At 39.0% G+C, this 24,426-nt stretch overlaps 4 protein-coding genes across 4 annotated transcripts in view; 2 read left to right on the plus strand and 2 right to left on the minus strand.

The window, feature by feature from the left end:
- Positions 1–3,659: 3,659 nt before the first annotated feature.
- Positions 3,660–5,762, minus strand: LOC101296744. The gene is made up of 5 exons (XM_004292219.1): positions 4,739–5,762; positions 4,515–4,633; positions 3,971–4,421; positions 3,814–3,883; positions 3,660–3,723 (listed from the first exon to the last, which is right to left on the minus strand). Exons 1-5 carry the CDS (start codon positions 5,760–5,762, stop codon positions 3,660–3,662), a joined length of 1,728 nt encoding a protein of 575 aa, XP_004292267.1.
- A 9,720-nt stretch (positions 5,763–15,482) lies between these two features.
- Positions 15,483–18,685, plus strand: LOC101297033 (probable disease resistance protein At5g66900-like). Its single transcript, XM_004292220.1, has 5 exons — positions 15,483–16,125; positions 16,283–16,623; positions 16,916–17,283; positions 17,426–17,619; positions 17,775–18,685. Exons 1-5 carry the CDS (start codon positions 15,483–15,485, stop codon positions 18,683–18,685), a joined length of 2,457 nt encoding a protein of 818 aa, XP_004292268.1.
- Positions 18,686–19,165: 480 nt separating this feature from the next.
- LOC101315192 (26S proteasome regulatory subunit 4 homolog A-like) lies at positions 19,166–22,591 on the minus strand. The gene is made up of 6 exons (XM_004289983.1): positions 22,056–22,591; positions 20,886–21,131; positions 20,254–20,423; positions 19,960–20,176; positions 19,711–19,851; positions 19,166–19,588 (listed from the first exon to the last, which is right to left on the minus strand). The coding sequence occupies exons 1-6, from the start codon at positions 22,536–22,538 to the stop codon at positions 19,505–19,507; spliced, it is 1,341 nt and encodes a 446-aa protein (XP_004290031.1). The 5' UTR covers positions 22,539–22,591; the 3' UTR covers positions 19,166–19,504.
- A 1,167-nt stretch (positions 22,592–23,758) lies between these two features.
- Positions 23,759–24,426, plus strand: part of LOC101297321 — a 5,958-nt gene continuing 5,290 nt past the window's right edge. Inside the window, exon 1 of the mRNA XM_004292221.1 lies at positions 23,759–23,908. Within this exon, the coding sequence (XP_004292269.1) occupies positions 23,759–23,908 (150 nt within the window). The remainder of the gene's footprint in view (positions 23,909–24,426) is intronic.

A 24,426-nucleotide genomic window follows, 5' to 3' on the forward strand; every position in this document is an offset into this window, starting at 1 on the left:
ATTGAACTTGAGCTCGAAGGTAGTGGCAGTCCACTTCAATATGTTTGGTGCGCTCAAGAAACATAGGATTGGATGCTATATGCATGGCCGCCTGATTATCACAAAATAAGGAGATAGGTTCAGTGCTTAAAAAACCTAAGTCTAAGAGAAGACCCTTGAGCCAGATTAATTCACAAGCAGCTGAGGCCATTGCACGATACTCAGCTTCTGCACTTGATCTAGCAATGACATTTTGCTTCTTACTCCTCCAAGTGACTAGTTGCCACCAACAAATGTGCAAAACCTTGTGGTGCTTTTTCGATCAAGATCATTCCCTGCCCAGTCAGCATCAACATATCCCATGATTGTGGTATGCTTATTATTCTTAAGCATAATACCTCTGCCAACTGACCCCTTAAGATATCGAAGAATGCGCTTCACAATGTTTAAGTGAGCAATTGTTGGAGCATGCATAAATTGACTAACAATGCTCACAGCAAATGAGATATTAGGTCGAGTAATGGTAAGATATATGAGGTTCCCAACTAATCTTTGATAACAACTCAAGTTCTGAAGATCTTCACTGTCAACACTCAGTTCTAGTTTGCTATCAAGTGGAGTATGTGCAGGTTTGCAGTCTAACAGGTCTGCTTCTTTCAACAAATCAATAGTATATTTTCGCTGATTCAGAAAAATTCCTTTAGCAGCAGATGCCATCTCAATACCAAGAAAGTACATGAGAGTGCCAAGATCCTTGATAGCAAACTTGTTGTTGAGAGCTTCTTTAAGTGACTTGATCTCATCAGTATTGTCACCAGTGATGATTAAATCATCAACATATATATATAAGAACCACAAGTCTTCCATGATTACCATTACGAACAAACAAAGAAGAATCAGCATTACTCTTGTGAAATCCCACATCTTCAAGAACAAAACTTAATTTTGCATACCAGGCTTGTGGAGACTGTTTTAAGCCATAAATAGCTTTATGAAGCTTGCATACCAATTTAGGATCCTTAGCCTTGGGGTGACCAGGTGGCAGCTTCATGTACACTTCCTCTTCCAAATCTCCATGTAGGAATGCATTTTTAACATCCATCTGATGTAAAGACCAAGCTTGATTAACTGCAACAGACAATAAAACCCTCACAGTGTTCATTTTTGCAACAGGAGCAAATATCTCCTTGTAATCCACTCCATACGTTTGAGTGAATCCCTGAGCAACTAAACGAGCCTTGTGTCTCTCTATGGATCCATCAGAATGCAACTTCACTTTGTAAATCCATCTGCTTCCCACAACTTTCTTGCCTTCTGGAAGAGTAACAACACTCCAAGTGTTATTTTCACTAAGAGCTTATAGTTCATCCTTCATTGCATTTTTCCAGACCTCATGTTGACTTGCTTCTTTAAAACTTTGAGGCTCACACACTTGATCGATTGTACTAAGGAATGAGCAGTGAGTTGAGGACAGCTTCTTATAGTTGACAAAAGCAGTCATAGGATACTTTGAAGTGTAGGTGACATAATCAAAAAGCTTGGCAGGGGGATTTCTTTGTCTAGGTGGATTTCTTCTAACTGATTTTTCCAGGGAAAATAATACTAACCATTAGTTTGAACTCTTCCAAAAGAGGTGCAGCCTTGAGAAGATTCAGTACACTCCGAAGGTCAAAATCGTCTCCAAGAATATCCAAGTTCACTTGTTTCAGGTTTCTAAACTCTGGGATAGTTTTGGGTATATCTTGCTGCTCACGAGCAAGGACATTTAGAGGTTAGAATATATATCTGCAAAATCAACCAGCCATGCAATTGAAATAAAGCTTCTTACTCACCCTACGATTCCTGATCTGCAAATGAAGAGTCTCCAGCCCAGGACAAGAGGCGAGTTGGGTTAGCGCATAAGGTAGCGGATTAGGTACTACTGCACCTATACACACTTTCCGAATAAAAACATCTTACCAATCGTGGCATTCTTATGCACGAAATCTGCACATGATTTCCACAGTATTCTAAACAAGAAAGATTTACTGCGTCAATCTCAAATATTTCTAGACGGAAACACATAATCACTTTCAGCTCCTAATGGAAGTGATGGACCAAGAACCAGATATGATCCTAGTCTGCAATACGTCCAGGTCAAGCTTTCAAGCAACAAACAAACAGAGAAAAGATGTGCCAAAAAACTGGATCGACAATAGCCTCATGTAGACAAAGAGTTCTTAGTTGAATAATTCTGTCAAAGTCAGGAGGAGGTTGAAGGACACATCTGTTCAGCGAAAGATGCTTAAGGGTTGATGCCTTCAGTTCTGAAAGTAACCAGTGAGGAAAAACATAAACATTTTCTGTATCCATCCAACGACGGCAGATCAATTTAAGTTCGAGTACTTTAGCACCCTTGCTAATTGCAAAATAAACCCATTTATCAAGGACGGCTGTAGATTCAGCATCAAAGAAAGAATGCCACCTTGAAAGAGTCAACCTCCTTACCACGGTAGAGCAGTAGAAATTCATTCACAAATCTGACAAAGAATTTTAACTCAAATTGTCTAAAGGCATCCTCAAGCCTATTCTCTTCTTCAAGTTCTTCAACAAGTTGAGTATATTTGCCTCCAAAAATGTTTGGAATGTCGAATTCAAGATTAGCCCTTGTTAGTATTAGATGCTTCCAGAGGTGCCTCCACTGATGGGATATCATGGAAGTACCCACTGCATCTTTCATTGTCAAAAATGAAAGCATGTATGACAGAACATAACATGGCAACTTACTGATCCAATCCTTCCTCTCATCCTCCACCTGAAACATGGTCACAGCAACGCGCTACTCTTTATTTGGTATGAACAGAAGTAACAAGGGCACTCTAGAAGAATTTCTATGGTAGTTTGAAAAAAAAAAAATCAGCAGAGAGACTGAAATCAGAAGATATCAGTCAGTCTTTGTTGCCAATTTAGATTGATTGACAAAACATTTAATGCAAATTTTACAAAGAAATTTATAAGCAAAAATCCAGCGAGGAACAACTAAAATCTCCGTAGATAAGCTACAGATTTAAGAACTACAAAGCAAACGAGTGTTACCTTAGCTTTTCTAACACTGCGATCCATATATAATGCTCACTGCCGGCCCTGGCGCAGTGGCAACAGTGCACCTGCACTGGGCCCAAGACCAGAGGAACATAAATTTTGGCCTTTTTTTACTGATTTGTTATATAGTATATATAATTAAAAAAGCAATATATTAATAACACAATTAAAATGGCATACTATGTCGTTTAATCTTCAAAAATTACGTTTTGATATCTTCAAAAAACTACTTAAATGATCTTCGTTTTTGATAATTTAGAGTAATCTTTTTATCCCTTAATTTTCTCCTAAATTCATATACTTGTTGCGTTAATATCAATGTTTTAAAAGGCTAAGGCGTAGCCAAGGCTATGGAGCGAAAGCCTCACTAAGGAGTAAGCCTTGAGGCGTAAGGCGTAAGCCTTTTAGAAAAAAAAAAAAAAATTCCTCCTATATATAGAACATATATTGCAATGAACACAACATTATATAGTACTCAAACAATGCAATTCCAACAAATCACCAAACATAAAACACATCCAAAGGGTTAAGTTGAAAGATCAAAGTACACTAGATAGTCTTGCAAGATCAAAAGATAATAACAATAATGGAAATAAACTTCATGCTTCAAAATCATCATCATCATCAATTAAGATATCTCCATCCAAACTATCACCACTATCACTATCACCCCCATCACCATCATCATCATCATCATCACCACCTTCATCATCATCATCACCGTGTTGGAAAAGAGGATTAGTGTCATCAAACATAGTACTTCTAGTATCATCATCTACAATGTCATCAAGAAGCATTGATTTTCTTGGTGCCTTTCTCTTACCTATGCAAAATGGGATATACAATTATTCATAGAGTACTAAAATTAATGTTACCAATTAATCAAACATAAAGTTTTCAAAGAACTTACTTGAACTTTGTCCTTCACTATATTTCCTTTTATATAAAAGGATAGGTTCATCAAGAGAAGGAGTAAGCTCACGGGAAGGAATAGGCTCACGAGAAGGAGTAGGCACATGAGGAGGAGAAGGCACATGGGGAGGAGGAGAAGGCACACGGGGAGGAGGATCACGATTAATTAGGCTACTTTCATATGTACCACTTGGCACATTTCGGATCGCTCCATCATCCAATGTCAATTCTTCCACATTGTTCTCAATCCAATGTGGATCGGTGGGAAGAACCGGATCCTCTATCTCGGTTATCCATTCATCATCCGATTCAATCTCTTCCACAACAATAGGATCGGTCATTGTAGCGCTTCTCTTCAAAGTCCTATCTCTTAGAGCAATGTTATACTTCACATAAACTAAAGCATGCAACCTCTTATGCTCAAGTCTATTCCTCTTCTTAGTGTGAATCTATAATTAACATAATGCAACAATTTAGTTGGGTGAACTTTAATAATTTATAACCTATAAACTATTCAACTTAGATGTGATGAAATAACTTACCATTTCAAAAGTGCTCAAATTCCTTTCACACCCCGATGCACTACAAGTAAGGGAAAGGACCCGAGTAGCAAAATTCATCAACTCCGGTGTTTGTGTCCCATATTTCTCCCACCAAAACACTACGAACACAAAATAAGATAGATTAATAAACTTATAAAATCACAATCATATAAATACTTGGTTTGCATTTAAAAGTAATACAAGTTAAGCAAATTAAAACTAACCGGGTGATCGAATTTTTCTAGTAGATTCGGCCATTGCACTTCCGAACTTCCCAAGCTTTCGCTCATAAAGGTCCAATTGTATTTCCGCTTGGATACGAGCATCACCATCAAGCATCCTATCCATGCAATCTTCCAAACCCTTCTTCACATGCTCGGTATCTTTAAAATTTTCTTCATATCGGAATTGAGGGTTCAAGTAATAACCCGCCGCATGCAATGGTTGATGAAGTTGTGGACTCCACCTATTATCTATTCTCTTCCAAATAGGTGCATACTTCGCTTCCACATTGCCAAGATTACTAGCAATCTTGTCTTTTGCGGCATCCATCAACTCAAAAATAAATCCCATAACGGGTCTCACTTCCGAATCAACCTCTCTTAAGACACAAACAAGAGGCAAAACACTCTTGATGCAATAGGCAATATGGTTCCAAAAGTTTCCATCACGGAGGATATACTTCTTCACATCATAAGCATCTTTATGTTTTGTACAACCACAATCATGCCATTCTTTGGATTGAAACATACTAATAAGAGCTGCCTTTTGCTTATATAGACTTTGAAGAGTGAGAAAAGATGTGGCAAACCTTGTAACCGCCGGCCGAATAATCTCCTTGTTGCCGGTAAATTTCCTCATGATAGAAAGAACTTGTGTATGCCCATAAATGAATTTCACAATTAGCTTAGCTCTTTGAATGGTAGTTTCAAAGACCTTCAACTTGCTAATGTCCTCCAACATCAAGTCAATGCAATGAGCCGCACAAGGAGTCCACCATAATTTGCTTCTTTGCTTCATTAGCTCCTTTCCCGCCCACTTATAATTAGAAGCATTGTCGGTAACTATTTTGACAACATTCTCCTCCCCTACCTCCTCCACAACATTATTCAAGTAATTGAGCATCAACTCTCCATTTTTAATTGTATCCGATGCATCAATGGATTTCAAGAACCATGTACCTTTAGGGCTATTTACTAAAAAGTTTAGTATAACCCTACTCTTGCCATCCGTCCAACCATCCGACATAATAGTGCATCCATACTTGCTCCAATCTTTTTTATGATCTACCATCAACTTTTGAACATCTTCAACTTCATCCTTCAAAATCCAAGTCCTTAGCTCATGACTTGTAGGAGGTTTAAAACCCGGACAGTATTTGGAAACCATCTCCAATGCCGCAAATAGTATGGATTATTTGCCACATTGAAAGCCAATCCACTTGTATAAAAAAATCGCCCAATAGCCCTACACACATTACGTCTCTCTTGTTTCTTGTAAGAGGTATTCAATGTAGTTTGCCGAGCTTTTGAGGATACATAGTTGTCCATTGGTCCTCTAGCCTTTGGTTGACCCATAGAACCACCACCACCAAGAGGACTTTGAGAACTACCAACAATAGGAGTTTGAGCACTACCACAATCACTTGCAAGGGTTGTAGTCACATTTGTCACTTCATGATCTAGGGCATCTTCTTCTTCTAAATTTTCTAAACCCCCTATCTCCCGAAGCATGGCAACCTTTGCTTTTTTCTGATTATCATTCCTTTGAAGTGCTTGAGAACACAAATCTTTCACATTTGGTGGAACCTTGGGACAAGGTCTAATTCCTTTGCGGGTACCAACTAAATGCTGCTTGAATCGGAAGATGCCACCGGTATTTTTCAGATCACAAAATGCACACAGAAAATATGTCAAGTGACCAGGAATTGGTTTAGTCCATTGCCAAGCAAAATCTTTCTTCTGTGTCCTATCACTAGAACTCATTGTGCTGCCAGCAACACACGTACACACTATCAACAAAGGCAATCTATACTTAGACAAAACCAACACACCATTTACAGGCAGCTTCCTGTAAATGCTGCCTACAAAACACCATTGACAAAAGCAATCTATACTTAGGCAAAACCAACACACCATTGACAAAACCAACACACCATTTACAGCACCATTTATAGGCAGCTTCCTGTAAATGCTGCTTGCAACACACCATTAACAAAAACAATCTATACTTAATTAGACAAAGTCACAAAACCAACATAGAGTGGTGAGCATTTACAAGAAGCTTGCTCCAATGAGTCCAATCTATACTTAGATAATCAGAGCACAATGTTGCATCATATACTAAGAAAACACAATTCACAACACTCACAACAGTTCAATTGAATCAGAAATTTGGAGGAAGAGGTGCGTACTGCGTACCTCAAATCAGAGGTGAGTTGGTGACTGCAATGGAGGCTTAGGAGGAAGAGGTTTGAGGCGATTGAGTTGCAGAAGACAGCGACGAGGCGGTGGTCGACTGGTCTCAGATGATCGGAATTCTGGTGGTGGTCAGATGGTCTGATGGTCTGTGGTGGACTGGTGGTCGCGAACTCGCGATTCACGAACTGGTGAATTAATCTTGGTGGTGGTCGATTGCGTCTCTGTGTTCGAGAGGGAGAGGGAGGAGGGAGATCGAGAGAGGGAACAGGGAGCAGGGAAGGAGGGCGGGCGAAAAGACAGAGGGAGGCGCACGACCCCCAGCCTTATGCGGAACACTTACCCAAAACGACCCCGTTTTCCGTTGCTTCAACTAGGCGCACGCCTTATGCGCCTTAGGGTGCGTTTTTTACGCCTTATGCGCCTTGGGGGTGCGTTTTTTGCGCCTCTGCGCCTAACCAGCAAAACACAATGAAATTTTCCTGCGCCTCGCGCCTTTTAAGCCTCAAGGCGCGCCCGAGGCGCGTTTTTTAAAACACTGGTTAATATACAGCGATAAATGAGGCCACTTGACTATTAACTTTCTCTACAATCAAACAAAGTTAATAGTCAGCTCTCTGTATAAATTGGTCACAATCTTTTGAATTTTTTTCATCATCTCTGATTTATTCGCATCTCCTCTTTCCATAAATTTCAATTTTTTAAAACTTGACGGCACGTTGCTATGAGTTTTTCATATCCAAATTTTTTCATTTTCAATCTCCGAATTGCACGTTGCTATTAGAGGCACAAAATTTCTTCCTTAAAAAAAAAATCGGTACTTTTTGAATAAAATATTATATATATAAGGGACACACAAAAAAAATTTGTACTGAGCCTTAAATCTCTCATGACCTGGCCCTAATAATGCTGAACAGCAAAAGAAAGTTGAATCTTGACAACCTGGCAATCTAACAGAATAGGTGATCGGAAAGTTTGTCACATCACTCACATGTAACTCAAGTGGACAATGCTGTCAATATATAAAGGTGAACAACAACAAGAAAGTTGAATCTAGACAACCTTTGCAATCAAACAGAATAGGGGACCAAAGTGGAGTATAAGATATATAAGGCGCCCTCCCAAGGCCAGGCCCTGGATGAGACAAGGAATGTCGTTGATAATTTCGGTTGTGAGATTCTCAGAGAGAAAGGGAAGAGGGAAGGACGAGCTCCACCCCCGAAGAACCGGACGACGACGCCGTAAGAAGGACGGAGAAACACTCTACTTTCAAGGCCAGATAGCACACCGTCGACTCTCAACGTGGCTCCCTACTTTCTAACCACTATTAACCAACAAAAGCTGACAAACCTTTCGCAAGGTTGATGCTTCATTAACGTACTATTTTCATTATAAGAAAAATTTTATGCAGATTTTATGATCTAACTCTATTCGGATTTGAGAAACTGTAATCATGAACACGAGAACGAAAAAAAGTTGCTACCTTCAGACTCGGTTCCCTTCCACATCCGAGTTTTGTTGATGATCCTCGTTGACAGATCACAAACGGCAACAAAAACAATTCAGCTTACAACTATTTGAAGGTCATTAGAGCAAGCACGTGTCACGCACATGGTATTTTTCAAGGACAATATCGTCATTTTATATAATTTTTTTTGTGGTCTAAAAAAAAAACTGATGAAGAATAAAGAGTATAGACAAAGAGAGAGCAACAGAATCATCATCTTATTCATTGATAGGAGCCATTTATATAGGGAATTACAAAGTACCAGTATGGTAATGATAAGGAATACATAGATCTAGTCAAATTACATATCCTAATGGCATAAGACCAAGGCACATATAAAGAATATCTAGAAAGATACAGAATATCCTAGAACACTCCCCCTTGTGTCACGCGGTGATATGCCGATGGTGCTGATCTGTTACCTTATCAAAAACCTCGTCAAGTCACAAAAACCCTGTGAGAGAAAAACTAAACCTTGATCGTAGGAGAAAAATAATACAACGCACCCTTCACATTTGATAGTGACATGTATGTATGTGCTACTCCCCCTGAAGTTTGCACCTCCCCCTGATCTTTACATCAATCATAAGGCTCTTCCTGATTTTTACTAATCACGGAAGTTTCAACAACTTAGCATGTCAATGCTCACGGAATTTGACCTACAAAACTTGGCAGATTCTGATTTCTATTTATGATGTGTCTTGCTTATGTAGGGATAGAATAAGCCTCAACCTTTCATACCATTAAGTATTGAAAAAGGAGTTACTGCCATTACATTGGCGTTGCGTGGGCGCATGCATAGCTACACTTAGCTTTACAACTTTTCATAGCGAATGAGATGTCAAGTCTTTCGTATTGTGTTGAGTACATTGATGCGTCTCATTGTACTTAGATGAGAATTTCATCTCTTAACACATATTTGTCATCTTGCTTTAGACAAAACAACGGATCTCTCTTTAGAGCAAAGACTTTAACTAATCATAGGAGTATATGTAGGCCTCACTAGTTATAGAGCGCCTAAGCCGATTGATGGAAAATCATCATCAATACAGTCATCGAGTGCCTTATCGAGACCGTGTCTTCCCAAGGTCTTTTTCTTCAGATGTTGATACATATTGGCATCTCTTGATCCATCAAGAGTCCATGTAAATTCGGAATGAACACGCAAAGGCATAATTCACCATATCCCTTCCAAATCAAGTAGAGTCCATGTGCGTTTCAATACCTTTAGCAAATACGTGCTCCTGTGGTCTGGAGCCACTTGATTCGAATGAATGAAGTCCGTTTAAGACCTTCATGTATATCTCTGATCCCGTAGAAATGTTATTATGACCATATTCATAGGCTGCATGTTCAGTTATTCGGAAACTACCAAATTGACAAAGTAGTGGAATGCAATGACATCCATTACGAGAGCATATCTCATCGTAGTCGATCCTACTGCGTGTTAGTGAGAGACCTTGCGCCATAAGGTGAGTTTAAGCTCTTGTTCTCATTACGCTATTTAACAAAGGTACAGTTGATAAGGTTTAGCTTGCGGTGTCGGCATCACCTGCCCAAGAACTTATCTCTTTGTTAATGCTAGATCACATCTTTCCATTAGGCCAATCAACTAAGTTGATATCCATCAACGAACGGTGGTTCGATAGTAGACTCTTTATCCCACGTCCTCATGTACACTAGTGTAATACTTGTAGAGATCTCTATATGGATTAGATTTGATATTGAGGCGTCCCCCAATGATAATCACAATTTAGACTTCATGAGACAGATTTGGGTATCACTGATCAATGGATCAGGTTGTGCCAAACTCGCTTTCTTTCTAGTGCGAGAAAATATCGAACTTAAGGGCCTCCCTCCTTTTGGGGAGCCACACGGCCTTGTGACACCAATTTTGCCACTATATGGCGTCACTATATCACCATCCATGGTGATGGCGTCAAGATCAACACCTCTTGGTCGCGCCTTGTCCTTTTGTAGGGCATCAATCCTTGCAAACATATTTGCAGCATGTGATCTCGTCACTTTAACACTTTAAGCATTTGGGATCAAGATGAGACTTAGTGGGGACAAACCACGACAATTCACTTTGTTCCACTTGAACACTTGTGTTCTTATCTCCCCTTAACGGCGGGAATATGGTCTCATCAAAGTGATAATCCGCAATTTAGCGGTGAATGAGATTGCCTAACAAGGTTTCTACATATGCGGATTTATAGGTGGAGGTTCATATCCAACCTAAATACTTCTTCATCTCAAATGACCCATCATTGTACGCAATGGCAATGCGATTTGGCACCTAGAAATAACATTTAGCTGAGCTCAAGGATTGAAGATCCATTTCAATTTTGTTTGAGCTCAAGGATTGCAATCCTAGTACACAGTCACGAGCTGTAGTACAAAAATATTCAATGATGGTGGGTTGTAGATGAATAGTAAAGCTGCATGCAAATATTGCATAGCCCCAAGACGCAATAGAAAGATTGGTGCACATCAATAATGTTCGAGCGATAAGCTAAAGTTGCTTGGTCGTAGCCTCGGTGAGACCATATTGTGTGTGAACATGGGGTACATGACACTTCAACTTATATCCCGATAAACTTCTTTAAAGAATAGGTAGTGAGCCCGTAGAAGTATAAGTAGCATAAGCAGTAGATAATAGTGTAACACGTGACCAGTGTGTTAACACTTCAACCAACACCATAAAGCATAAAAAGGTGACCGCAAGTTGGTTGTATCTATCTACATAGTTTGATGTAAGAATGGAATGTTCACTTTTGTGTTATTTAGTGTAGGAGGGTCTCACTCCTAATTTAGCTAAAGAATAGGCTTTCAAAACGAGCAATGAGCATTGCAGGGGGCCAAAGCGACATCGAGGGAAGGCCGGTGCACCTCAATTGTTTGAGAAATTGACCGAACGACCTCCAAGAAGTTGGAGTCGTGTTCGAGTGACGTCAATGTCCCCCAGGTCACCACCATGCTTCATGGTGATGCTAGATCTCGAATGTCTTCGTTTTGAGCGGAAGAATGGATGTCCATGAGAATTTCTCAAAATTTAGACCATTATATCTCTTCCAGGTTGACCAATTTGGTCAAACCAAAGCCTATATGAGTCGGTGTCCCAAATATCATGTTTGGCGACAACATGGGATTCGATATTCGAATCGTAGTAACATACAGTCCACTAGATTGACTCATGAATTTTTCCAAGATGCGCTTCAGTCCGCATTCATGAGAAGGTATACACAAAAGAATTCTTGTTCATTCTCACAATGTGTTTTCAAATGAAAACTATTAGCAGGAATGTCTTTAAAGCTCAATATGGTTCGATTGCCTCTCAATACATAGAGGGTATCTGTGACATTGATCATGGTGCCATGAGGCATCAAGATTCAAGCTAAACCGCGTCCCTGAATGACCGGTATGATTCAATCATTGTAGTCACAGAAGATTTACAAAGGCACAAAATCCAAAGATAGTTGCCAGTTCCTTAAAATGTTGTGGATAGTTCCACTATCTGTGAAGCACTCAATGTCTCGATGAGACATATCTATAAGAAGGAGTAGATAGGCAAGTTAATAGTTCCACTTGAACCATTTAGAAGGATTGAAAGACGCTACGAAAAACTGCAATCCCGAGAGTGCATAAAAATTTCCGCGCATAATGACCTTCGCGTACTAAAACAGCCATAACTTCTTCGTTAAAATAAATATGGACGAACTGCAAAAAGTTCTGAAAACTAGACTCATAGAGTTTTCCAATGATATAAAGCTCATTGTCTAGTTCGTTAGGCTATTCACAAAGCTTAAACGAAGTTGATTGTCTAGAAGGGACAGATTGCTGTTTTTCGCAAAATTGGCATGTGTGAAGCTTGCAGGTGGCGTGTAGGGTTTTGCCTTAGCCAAAAGTGTCATGTGTATGATCAAAACCAAGTCCTTTCGGTCGTTCTAAGGTCGTAAACTCCATGACTAGTTAGCAAAAGCTCCTTGACATGAACATAAACTAACTCAAATGACCTAGAGGATTCGATCATGATGATAATTTTCTGGTTTTGATAAGTCTTCAACGTCTTTTGCAAGACGGAAATTGGTTTAATAGCGTAGGAGGATCCAAAATCAAAAGCTTTCGGTAACTCCAAGTCAGTATGACTAAGCATGTCCGTGGAGGGTCGATAGTATGAGTCACACTAGAAACCACTATCTCCTTAATTTCGGACAATTCTAAGACATCACACTGAGCTTGGATGAGCTTAGTTAAACAATTGATGATGGAAAATCCGCTAAAGGGTAGAAGACTTAACCAGAAACACGTTAGCGATCCTTCTTGAGGATGGAAGGCCGTGCGTCATCTTCACTTGGAAGAGACCAAAACGGCACAATCTAACCAAATAGATTATAAATATGCCATGCTTCTAAGGATGATGTAAAAATGTACATCTTGTTTGTAAATCAATACGAACCACAAGAGGAGAATAGTTTCATAACTTCGAAAAAATTCTCAAGGCATTCATTATTACTAATGTGAATACATCGAGGTCTCAAATAGACGAAGGACATCGATACAACGCCTTAGTACATATAGCTTGGAACAAAAATCAATGTTTAGCCGATAACATCAAAGTCATGGGTAGCTAGAGCAGGATCCGAATCTTTGAAATTCACGATCATGAGGATGACGTTCTTGTCCTCATATTGATTTTTTGTACCTTTTTGTATGCATTCACAATTTGAAGGAGCTGAACAATCTTGAACCAGTGATCCGAAGATTCACAACGGTTGCATTGTCATGAGCTGACGTGAGTAGTTTTGACAAAATGGTGTCTAGACCGGGAGTGTCACTATTAGAGCCGGCGACACCTCCCCTCTTTTCTAGACATCGGCACGACATTTTCTGCCGTTGCCATGACCCATATTGTTGTCCCCATATTAGAGGATAATCCCAAATAAGTTTATCACATTAGTGTATATACAATTCCTATTTGTAAGATCAAAATCAAGTCTCGTTGGTAATTCCAAACCAACTTGGAGGACCTAGAGAACTTGATGATAATCGAATCCGCTAAAGATTATGGATTATGATGCCACAAAAAATCATCGACAATATGTAGTCAATTAAGGTGGTAAGCAATCCACTTGACTAATAACTCAACAAGTAAAGTTATATGAACGTTTCGAGAAACGCTCCATGAGTGCATTCCACAATATTTTGTGGTCATTACATTTTGCACAGATTGCCATTGAAGGCTTTTGTCTATGTGAAATCTCGGCATCTAGGCTTATTAGCCTGGGGGTCAAAACATGTGGTTTAATCCTTTCCAATAAAAGGTACCACATATACCAAGTGAAGATCTGCCTTAGGCATCTAGTACGTCAAAACTCAAAGGAGCAGAATGTTACATTGCTCTTGCATACAAAACCAAGCTGTTATTAGACTCGATAGAGGTCACAAACAATGCTTTTAATGGTTTGTCCTTCGGATTGATCACACACAATCCGGAAAAGCCGCGAATTGATCAAACACAATTCGGAAAAAGGCCTCGGATGGATCAAACACAATCCGGTGATAGGTCGGGGTTGATCATACACAACCCGGACAAGGAAACAAGAGTGATCAAACACACTCTTGACCCGCGAATAAAATTCTGGGATTTTTGGTACCTGCACGCACAAAATCCCAAGCATAGAATGGAGATGGAGAACGGGAGAAAGCACTTTACCTCCCCCGAGTTTATTGAACTTTGAAGAGTTTAGGGTTTAAAACATACCGTAAAATTTCTTCGAAAAACTCCGATTGCTTGATCTAAAGCTCAATCGGCGAAACCAGAAAAGGAGGTGGAGCTAACGGCCGGGAAGCGGCGGTCGGGAGCAGCAACAGCGTCGGGGCCGAGGCAGGGCCGATAACTTTTGGTTTGAGAAAGAATTGTTTTTAGGGTTTGGAAAACAAATGGTAGGCTATTGGCTCTAGGGTAGAACAAAGTGCATGATAACGTGATGAAGAATAAAGGGTAGAAACAAAGAGAGAGCAAGAGAATCATCATCTTATTCATTGATAGGAGCCCTTTATATAGAGAATTATAAAGTACCAATATAATAATGATAAGGAATACATAGATCTAGTCAAACTACATATCCTAATGGCATAAGGCAAAGACACACATAAATAATATCTAGAAAAATACAGAATATCCTAAAACAAAAACAGAATTTTTTATATCGAAAACGACGATATTGTCCTTGAGTACTTGTCCTTTCATTATTTGTGAACATATAACGATAGTTAATTAAGCACGGTTTAGTATGGACTCCTGACCACTTTAGCAGACCATTTCTTTTAGATAGAGGAGGACCGAAAGAATCATTTTTCATTACCAACAAAGTTTACAAAGTCATCTTGTACAAAGTCTCCCAGACGACTTGATCGATCGTCTTCGGGCTAGTTTGGTATTACTTAACTTTTAAAAAAAAAACTGATGTTATTGTACTGTGAAAATAATCAGTTGTGAATTAAAACAGTTTTGTGTTTGGTAAATATTAATTTTAAAAGTGCTGTCAAGATAAAATTTATTAATTTCTAGTGTTTTTAGTGACAGCTGTTTTCAAAAGTAACATTTAGGTTGTTTCTAAAAGCTGCTGCCAGTGACCTGTAATTTTAAGAAAAAACTGTTTTTTTTTTTTCATTTACCAAAAAATACTATAAAATCTAAAAATTTGGATAGAAGCTGATTTTTTTAAAAGCGAAGCTGTATCAAACTAGGCCTTCGTCTCCCTTTTTATGTATTATTTTCATTTCACACTGATCACTTCCTGGAAATTCAGAGCTTATAAAATAAGGAGCCCTCTAGCTCTTCTCATAAAAATCAGTATAGGTAATCTGCATTCCATCAATCCTAGCCTGGTTCGTTTTGAATCCGTGTCAGGCTTGTACCTGATCAATCATCAACATTTTTATAGGTAACATGAGTTTGCATTCTTACACAGAAGCTTGGATTTTGTTGTCTAAGTCTAACACTGTTTTATTTCTGATTTTGTTTATGTGTTCATTAAGATGGTTGGAATTGGGGAGCTTGCTGCGGGGGGTGCTGTAGGACTAGCATTTACTTTGCTGTATGATGCCGCTAGCACGCTGGTCATCAAAACCAAGCAGTTTAGACCCCTTCTTAAAGAGGTCATAGTCACATTAGACTACTTAAGACCACTGATCAAACAGATAGAAGATGGTCACAGGGAACTGGATCACTCAAATGAAAGTCTGTATTTCTATTTCAAGAACCAAATGGAGAAGGGCACTAGGCTAATTAACAAGTTGTCCAAAGTTGGTACTTGGAATTTGCTCAAGCCTCATTACAGTAATAAGCTTGTTGAATTGGATACATCTATCTGCAAGACGATACAGAAACTAACACTGGAGGGAGTAAGGGATACACAAGAAACATTGGCTTTGGTGAGGTCTATAGACAGCAAGTTGAAGCAAAATGAGCTGCATGGTCAGGAACAAAATCAAAGTGGTGAAACTAGAGCAACAGCACCATACCCACCATTCTCCCCTATTGGATTGGATAAGCCTCTAAGGGAATTGAAGATGAAGCTTCTTCATGATGATCAAGTTTCAATGCTTTCGGTCACTGCTCCTGGAGGGTCCGAGAAAACTACTTTGGCTCAAATGGTGTGTCATGATCAAGATGTCAAAGGTATATATATATAGTTATCACTTATCTACAATGATATATTCTTCTGCTTGAAATTTAACCAACAGTATTGTGCCAGTTAACTTAACATCATCAAAGTTCATATATTTCTCTGTTCATATTTAGTATTACTATCTTATATCAATTCTTTCTGCGTTAGATAAGTTCAACAACATGATCTTCTTTGCAACTGTTTCAAGCAAACCCGACTTAATCGGGCTGCAAAAGTCTCTGCAAAATTTTTTGGACCAAACAAAAGAAAATGCTGCACTGTTGGTCTTGGACGATGTTTGGCCCCAGTCATCAGGAAACCTTCTTGAAGAGTTCTATCATCTTAGCCAAGGGTCAAGTTACAAGACTCTAGTGACATCAAGATATTCTTCAAAATATGGTTCTAATTATGATTTAGATCCGTTGACTATAGATGAGGCGTTGACTCTTCTGAAGAACTCTACATCCCTGGATTATTCCTCTGGTACTTTAGATGAACTAATGGAACAGGTAATTAATTTCTTGTCTGGCAATTCAAAACTTTGGTTTGTGCTATTTATCTCTCAAGCTCGCAAAGCAGTAATCTTATTATAAAACATATCTGCAAGTAATAAAACATTCATCTATGATCTGTGCTAAAACTAATCTTAGAATAAGAATATAGAGGTATCCTACTGCATGTTAGTCTGTTAGTGTCATACAATTCTCAACTTTCATGAATCAATTTTGATGATGAGAACTTTCAACTTTTGGATAGCAACTGAGACGCAAATTGATTTCATCTCGGAAAAATTTACTGCAGATAGTAAAGTACTGTAAGAGATTTCCACTTGCTATTACAGTGGTTGGAAAATCACTTTTTAAGGAGAGTATAGAGATGTGGAAAGAAAAGGTAATAGAATGGTCTAAAGGTCCTATTCTTGAAGAGCATACTCTTTTGCGTGACTGCCTCCAACCCAGCTTAAATGTTTTATATGAAAATGCGTCTGAAGATGGGGCTATCATCAAGGAATGTTTTATAGACCTTGCTTCACTTCCTGAAGATGGAAGAATCCCTGCTGGTTTGCTCATTGATATGTGGGCAGAGCTACGTAGCCTATGCGAAGATAGGTCTATTGTGAAATTACAACAACTCAACAAACATAATTTGGCCAAACTTGTTGTCACAAGGTATGCACACTTGTGTAAGAGATTCTTCTTTGATGTATATATTCACTTGTAAGATATGCATGACTAAATTCCACTAGTACATCAGTAGATATAATGAAGAGATTTCTTTTAAGAAACTTGATTAAGTTTTGAAATTAACCAGCAAGGGGAATGAGAATGTGGATAGCTGCTACAGTGAACAGTTTGTTACGCAGCATGATCTGCTTAGAGAGCTGGCATTGCATCAAATTCGTCAGGACCTAGAAGGAGAGAACAAAAGGTTGAATGTTCTTCCACAACGGTTGACACAGAAGAAGAATAAGCTCAAGGAAACTCATTTGTTATCTGTATCAACAGGTAGTCTCCCATCCTTCCTTTTCTTAGCATACATGCATATCAACACATGCACAAGAGAAATATACACACAACATCAACACTAATCGCATAGTAATGAGTATTTTCAACGTATTGATTTCTCGCTTCACTCACATGATATACTCAATTGTTTGCAGATGGAATGTTCTCATCAAAATGGGACAACGTGCATCTACCAAAGGCTGAGGTTCTGATTCTGAATTTTCAGACAAAGGATTATGCCTTGCCTAGAAAAATGTCCCAGGAATTGAAGGTTCTAATAGTCAGAAACAATGGTTCATCACCTGCCAAAATAAGTAATTTAAAACTCATGAGTTCTTTAACTACTTTGAAGAGAGTCAGACTAGAGCGCATTTCCATTTCTTCCAAAAGCTTGAACAAAAAGAAGAAGTTGAAAACTCTTGAGAAGATATCTTTGTTCATGTGTTACTTTGCTCAACCTGCTAGCAAGTTGAACAAAAAGAAGAAGTTGAAAACTCTTGAGAAGATATCTTTGTTCATGTGTTACATTGCTCAACCTGCTAGCAACAGTTCCGTCCGGTTTTTTGAGGCCCTGCCAAATCTGGTGGAGATAAACATCGAATATTGCAATGATTTGGAGGAATTACCTGCTGATCTCTGTGGTCTTAAGTACTTAAAGAAGCTCGTTATCACCAACTGTCATAACCTATCTTCCTTGCCTGAAGACATTGGAAAGCTGAGCAACTTAGAAGTCCTAAGGCTACGGTCTTGCACAAAGCTGGAAACTTCAAAAGACTCGCTTGCAGGCCTCAAGAACTTGATTTTTCTCGACATATCTGATTGCTTTAGCATAAAAGAGTTGCCTAAAGACATTGGTCAACTGAGCGAGTTAAGGAAGATTAACATGAGACAGTGTGAAAGATTGCAGGAACTACCTACATCAATCTGGGATCTTCAGGATACATTGAAGGAAGTGATATGTGACGAAGAGACTGAAGAGTTATGGGAACCTTTCAAAATGATCAAAAACTTGCGCAGAACAGTGGTCAAAGAAGAGTTCAACCTACGTTGGCTCCTTGGTCACTGAGCTTGATCTTAAGCCATCTCAGTTTGGGGTAATCTCGTATTGAGAATCTCATCCCACATGAGAAAACAGGGACATTGCCTATGAGTCTGTATTTGAGATAAATGTATTCATCGCCAATTGACGATTGATCGAATCCTTTATTACCTTTTTATCATTTTGCTCATTTTGCTTTTCTCAAGCAGTTTGGTGTGATGCTTGTTTGAAGTTTTCAATCTAGTCTGGGAGTTTTCATACTAAATGTTATTGGGATAGTTGTTTCTTCTCTAATGACAAAGTTCAACTCAGTTTTTTCAAATGAGATATTCTCTTCACTATATGAAGTGATGGATTAAAAGAGATTATTCTCTTCGCTGTTAGTTCATAACAGTGATATAAACTTGGAATGTAATAAAAAGGAAACAAAAAGTAAAACAGGTGCTGCTAAGATTAAAGAGGATTGATCTACCCCTGCAACATGCACGAGTCTACGAATTTCCCCTCATTTGGATTTAGTTGGCAACGAAAATTCACATGTATTTAAGACATGGAATGATAGCAAATGTTCCAGCTATAGGATATGTGAGAAACTTCAACAACTAGAGAACATGTATTTCAAATGAAGCATGGATACTGTCTAAGCATTGCATTCCAGAAGAGACAGGAAGCTAGCATATATTTGAAATTTTAAGTTGAAGTAACAGCACTCAAGGATGCATCATTAAACATTCGAATTCAAAAGCAGAAGCAACTTCGAAAAAGTTCAATATTGTAATCCACACCACAAACAGAAAGGGATGTGGATGTCCTCCTTGTAAGTACACGGTCCAAGTGATTTCTTCTTCACATGTATAGTCCTTCTGGAACACCTTCCTTCTTCTTAAACATAACCTTCTCCTTGGCCTTCTTGAAGTCTGGATGTGTCACCTAATGCCCAGAAAATAAATTTAAGAAACACAATGTCAATTCCAATAGATAAGCAACATATGTTAAATGACATCTAAGGAAAGTGAAGTTTCAGGTATTAATTATTAAATAGAATAGGTTACCTTCATTCGGCGCTCTCTCAATGCAAGAAGACCAGCTTCGGTGCATATAGCCTTTATATCAGCCCCAGAGAACTCATCCTTAGTCATGACAAATTCCTCTAGGTTAACATCATCAGACAATGTCATCCTTGATGTGTGAATCTACAATCGATAAATCCAAGATTGTGTGAGTCAAAGAAGTTAGAACTTTGCACAATCAAATCACAAATTGCTGCTTTCATACATATAGTGCCAGTTTTTCAAGCCTACCTGAAAGATGCGCCTCCTTGTTTTGATATCCGGAAGTGGAAATTCAATCTTTCTATCAATTCGTCCTGGTCGAAGCAAGGCTGGGTCAAGACTTTCAATCCTGTTTGTTGCAAGAATCACCTTGACATCACCTCTCGAATCAAAGCCGTCCAATTGGTTCAGTAACTCCAACATAGTCCTTTGTATTTCTCGTTCACCACCTGAATGGGCATCGTACCTGCAGAGAGATGATTTTTGTCATTACCATTTGAGTACCACTAATTGGCATTCTCACATGAATGTTCATTGGCTCACCTCTTTGTACCAACTGCATCGATTTCATCAATGAACACAATCGAAGGCGAGAGATCATCAGCAACCCTAAAGAGCTCCCTCACTAACTTGGGACCATCTCCCAAGTACTTTTGAATCAATTCACTACCAACAACACGCAAGAAAGTTGCTGATGTTGAGTTTGCCACAGCCTGAAAAAAATATATGAAAATTGCTTAAAATCTGAAGCCTTATGTTAACAATAAGCATGTAGGTACAACAGTTGCTATGAAATATGTTGTGTTCAGGTTTAATAATTACAGAGAAAACAGCTGAGCGCAGAAAACAAGCACCGGAAAACTAGTAATACAAAATTGCTTCCTTGCTTAAAATATGAATCTACAGTATAGCAGGATCACTACAGGAAGGATACTAACAGTTTAATGATATTGACACCCCCATAAGTAACAATCACATCTCTCCATATGAAAGAAATGATATAGTATAATGGAAATCAACATGAAAAAGGGAGGACTCAGCGACTCATCATTCATGCAGAAAGAGGGACATCAAAGTAAATTGCAAGCAGAGTTTCGTTATAACATATGTCAGCCGGATTACACAGTATTACGGTGATTTTTATGCTGTGGTGCAGGGGGGAAATGCAATCATACCTTCGCAAGCAAGGTCTTGCCAGTTCCAGGCTCTCCATACAAAATAACTCCCTTGGGAGGCCTGATACCAATGTCTTCATAAAGTTCGGGATGTGTCAGCGGGAGCTCCACTGCTTCTTTAATCTCCTGTATTTGGGCATCTAGTCCACCAATGTCAGCATATGACTCCAGGGGAGCTTTCTCGACCTTCATTACTGACACCATTGGATCAACTTCATCTTGCAGAAGCCCAACAACAGAAAGCACCTACAAAATTATAAGAAACAACAATTTATGAATCAAGCCATACATACAAAAAGACCGAGTCATACAACAGAAAGTTGGAAATAGATGATGCAACCCCAAAAGCATATGTAGTTACTCATTGTACATTATCCATGTATCCAATTTATCCATATACTAGTTACCAGATCATGATTCCAGGTACCATAGTTAACAGAAACGAAGGCTTTGTCTATAGCAACCAGAGCTAAATTGAACAACAAAACCAATGTATAGACTTTATAAACACTTTTTGAGGTCTGAAGGCATTCATAGTAATGGTGCTCAATAGTTATAGCCAAAATTTTGATTCACCTTTCATCGCTATAGGTAGCACAGTAAAATCAAATTAAGGTCTGGCCATAACTCAAACATCAAAACAATCAAACCTAAATAGAATGAAACAGCAAATTGTAACATACAACTAGTGTTTCATCAACAACCTTATTATTTTTAAGCACAACACACACTCAATTGAACTCTCAATCTCATTTGCTACTTTCAGAACCAAATTCTACAAAAACATTAAGAACAATCCCTGTTGTTATACTATTTGAAACACATTTTGGTTCTGTTACTGATGAATGTAACCAAATCACTCTAAGTTCATCATTCTCAACAACAAACAAACTCTTTCTCATTAACACACAACAAACCCACCCCTAAATTATCCACATCACTCCAACAAACTCTCAATTTCACAAGCTGCTTTTCACTATCAAGCTCAAATTACATCTAAACCATCCACTATTACCAAAACTCATTCCACCCAACCAAACATGCCATCAAATTCCATGCAAAACCCTAACAATTCAACATCACCACAACTCAAAACACAACAAAACAACATCAAAACCACAAATCAACTCAACCCAATCAAAACCCTAAATCTCAAAACCCTAAAATTACCTTATTGTGCATCAAAATCGCACACCCAGGCTCCAACTGGTCCTTATCCACAAACGAGAGGATCCCCACATAATACTCTGGCCCCACCGACGACGAAACAATCGCGTGGTTCTCATCAATCAGCTCCTCCAGATTTCCGACGCTCATCGGCGAGCCACGTAGATCGTCGACCTTAGATCTGTCCTCCTCAGCCTTCTCCTCCTGAGGCTTCAGCCGCTCCTGGTTCGTCACGAACTCCTCCTCCATCAGCAGATAGTCCTTAATCCGCTCCAGCTTCAGTAGCCGGAGCTTGCACTTGGTCAGCGGCGTCACCGTCGGAAGCCGTGCCGCCGCTTCTGGACCCTTCTGTTTGCGCTGCTTGCGTCCGACGCGGGCCGGCGGAGCCGCCGGCTCGTACTTCTTCTCCTTCTTGTCGTTGCCGTCGGGCTTTCGGTCGCCCGGTAGGCCCTGCCGGTTCAAACCGCCCGGAGTTCCTTGACCCATTTTTGGTCCCGGAGTTGTAAGAGAGAGAGTGTGAAAAGTTTTGGGGGAGAAATTGGCTTTGCGAACAAGTTAACATTTCCAGGTTGTGAGAGAGATGTGGTTATATAGAGGATGGGCTGTTGGGCTGAGTTTTGCTACTGCTTTGTAGATGGGCTTCACGGTACTTCTTTGGTTAGCCCAAGTGATTGCGAAAATTCTATCGCTTTCTATCGGATAATGTTACTCACAAACCCTATGTCTCGGTGGTGTTATTCATCATATAACCACACATCTTGGAAATTCTATTGCTTTATATCCAAAAAAAAAAGGACATAAATTATTAGAATTGGCTTCTTTTCTCCCTGTTCATATGTATGTAGCGTCAGTTAATATGCTTTTAAAATGGAAACGCACATCTTCAATATTTGAGTTCAAATGTCTAAATTTTAGATACTCTAGTTTTGTTCTCAGATCGACAAAAATCAAAATGGTCAAAAAGGCTTAGAAGATGGCCAAAGATAACCCTTTTAACAACCTAGACCAAATGATGGTGATAACCCTTTATTCTTGTAATTTGCATAAGCCTGTTATTGGTTTTGTTTCTATTTCGTCGGGCCTTCGTGCCTTGTTTGTTGGACATATGTGCTTTTATGTGGGCCTATGTGCCTCTTTTGTTAGGGTCTATTGTACATTTTGTATTTTGGTGTATCATTTGTAACATTTAATACAAATTATATTACGATGAAAATGTTTGTATTTATTTATGAAATACGATCGTTCTATTTGTACCATTGACGTTGTTGTTAGAAGGTAGGAAGTGTTTTGTCGACATCCCATAACTCGGATTATCAACACATAAGAAGACGGTAACTAAAAGCAATTGTAACGAAATCATAAATCCCAGATATGAGAAAATGCTTATTTCTTTATTTTTGAGATTGGAGGTTGAACAACTTCTATTTTATCCATTTTTGCTTCTGGACTAACTTATGCTTTGCACCATTATACAAGTAAATACCATCTTCCTTGATTCTCCAAAAGCAGTCTCCACCAGCCCCGGTACCGCAGCAATTTGTGATCGTATCATCTTTAGAATTGAAAACGTAAAACTCTTGGTGTCCACCGCTCCACCACATATTGCACTTGAATTTAGTTCCGAAAAGGGCTTCCCGGAAACTCCAATTGACCTCCGCATTCACTGCAAGATCATGAGTCCCTAGATCGTCGTTCTTGGACCAGCAATGAGAATGAAGAATCTGATTGTTTCCCATCTGATTTATGATGTGCACCGTGTACTTCCCAAACAGGGAATGGGTGACCCATGGCTGGCTCAGGCAGATGAGCAAGACGAGCAGGAGTGCAGAAATGTTCGTAGTCGGCTTCATTTCTGGGTTTGTGAGTATATGCTGCAAGTTTGGTTGAGCTGGTGATACATTTCTAATCACCTATATAAGAGAGAGATTGGGGGGGGTGTTGGTTTAAACAGGCATCAATAGCATATATCCAATCCTAGCCTGGAGATTCATCGTACCACTTACAAATTCATTGTAAAATATTTGCTTCTAAATAAAAGGAATGTAAATGCAAATGCATGCATATCTGCTTCTAATCAATAAAAGGTAAGTTTTTTATTGTGAGACTGTGAGACGAATATGCTGTATATAGAAGAAAAGTAAATATGAAATTCAAAGGAGTTGGCATGGTACGTAACATTATCCAAGATGACTAGATTACAAGAATTGTTATCCAATATACTGGTCGGAACGTTTTCACTAAAACCCCAGCAATAGTTTTCTGAGATTAATTGACCGGGAGGTAGCATGCATAGACTGATTTACAGTATATGGTATTATGGTTGGTAATCGAGCTCTTTTAAGGTGGGTATATATATATATATATATATATACAA

The sequence above is a fragment of the Fragaria vesca genome, linkage group LG2 (genome assembly GCF_000184155.1).
Source record: "Fragaria vesca subsp. vesca linkage group LG2, FraVesHawaii_1.0, whole genome shotgun sequence".
NCBI classification, from domain to species: Eukaryota; Viridiplantae; Streptophyta; class Magnoliopsida; order Rosales; family Rosaceae; genus Fragaria; species Fragaria vesca.

Coding starts and splice junctions, on each gene's coding strand:
- LOC101297033 (XM_004292220.1), top strand. CDS start 15,483: ATGGTTGGAATTGGGGAGCTTGCTGCGGGGGGTGCTGTAGGACTAGCA. Junction 17,284..17,425: donor GCCAAACTTGTTGTCACAAG/GTATGCACACTT, acceptor GAAATTAACCAG/CAAGGGGAATGAGAATGTGG. Junction 17,620..17,774: donor TTTGTTATCTGTATCAACAG/GTAGTCTCCCAT, acceptor AATTGTTTGCAG/ATGGAATGTTCTCATCAAAA.
- LOC101315192 (XM_004289983.1), bottom strand. CDS start 22,538: ATGGGTCAAGGAACTCCGGGCGGTTTGAACCGGCAGGGCCTACCGGGC. Junction 21,132..22,055: donor CGATTTTGATGCACAATAAG/GTAATTTTAGGG, acceptor ATAATTTTGTAG/GTGCTTTCTGTTGTTGGGCT. Junction 20,424..20,885: donor GCAAGACCTTGCTTGCGAAG/GTATGATTGCAT, acceptor TATTTTTTTCAG/GCTGTGGCAAACTCAACATC.
- LOC101296744 (XM_004292219.1), bottom strand. CDS start 5,762: ATGTCGGATGGTTGGACGGATGGCAAGAGTAGGGTTATACTAAACTTT. Junction 3,884..3,970: donor TAGTGAAGGACAAAGTTCAA/GTAAGTTCTTTG, acceptor CATTTTGCATAG/GTAAGAGAAAGGCACCAAGA. Junction 3,724..3,813: donor GATGATACTAGAAGTACTAT/GTTTGATGACAC, acceptor TGGGGGTGATAG/TGATAGTGGTGATAGTTTGG.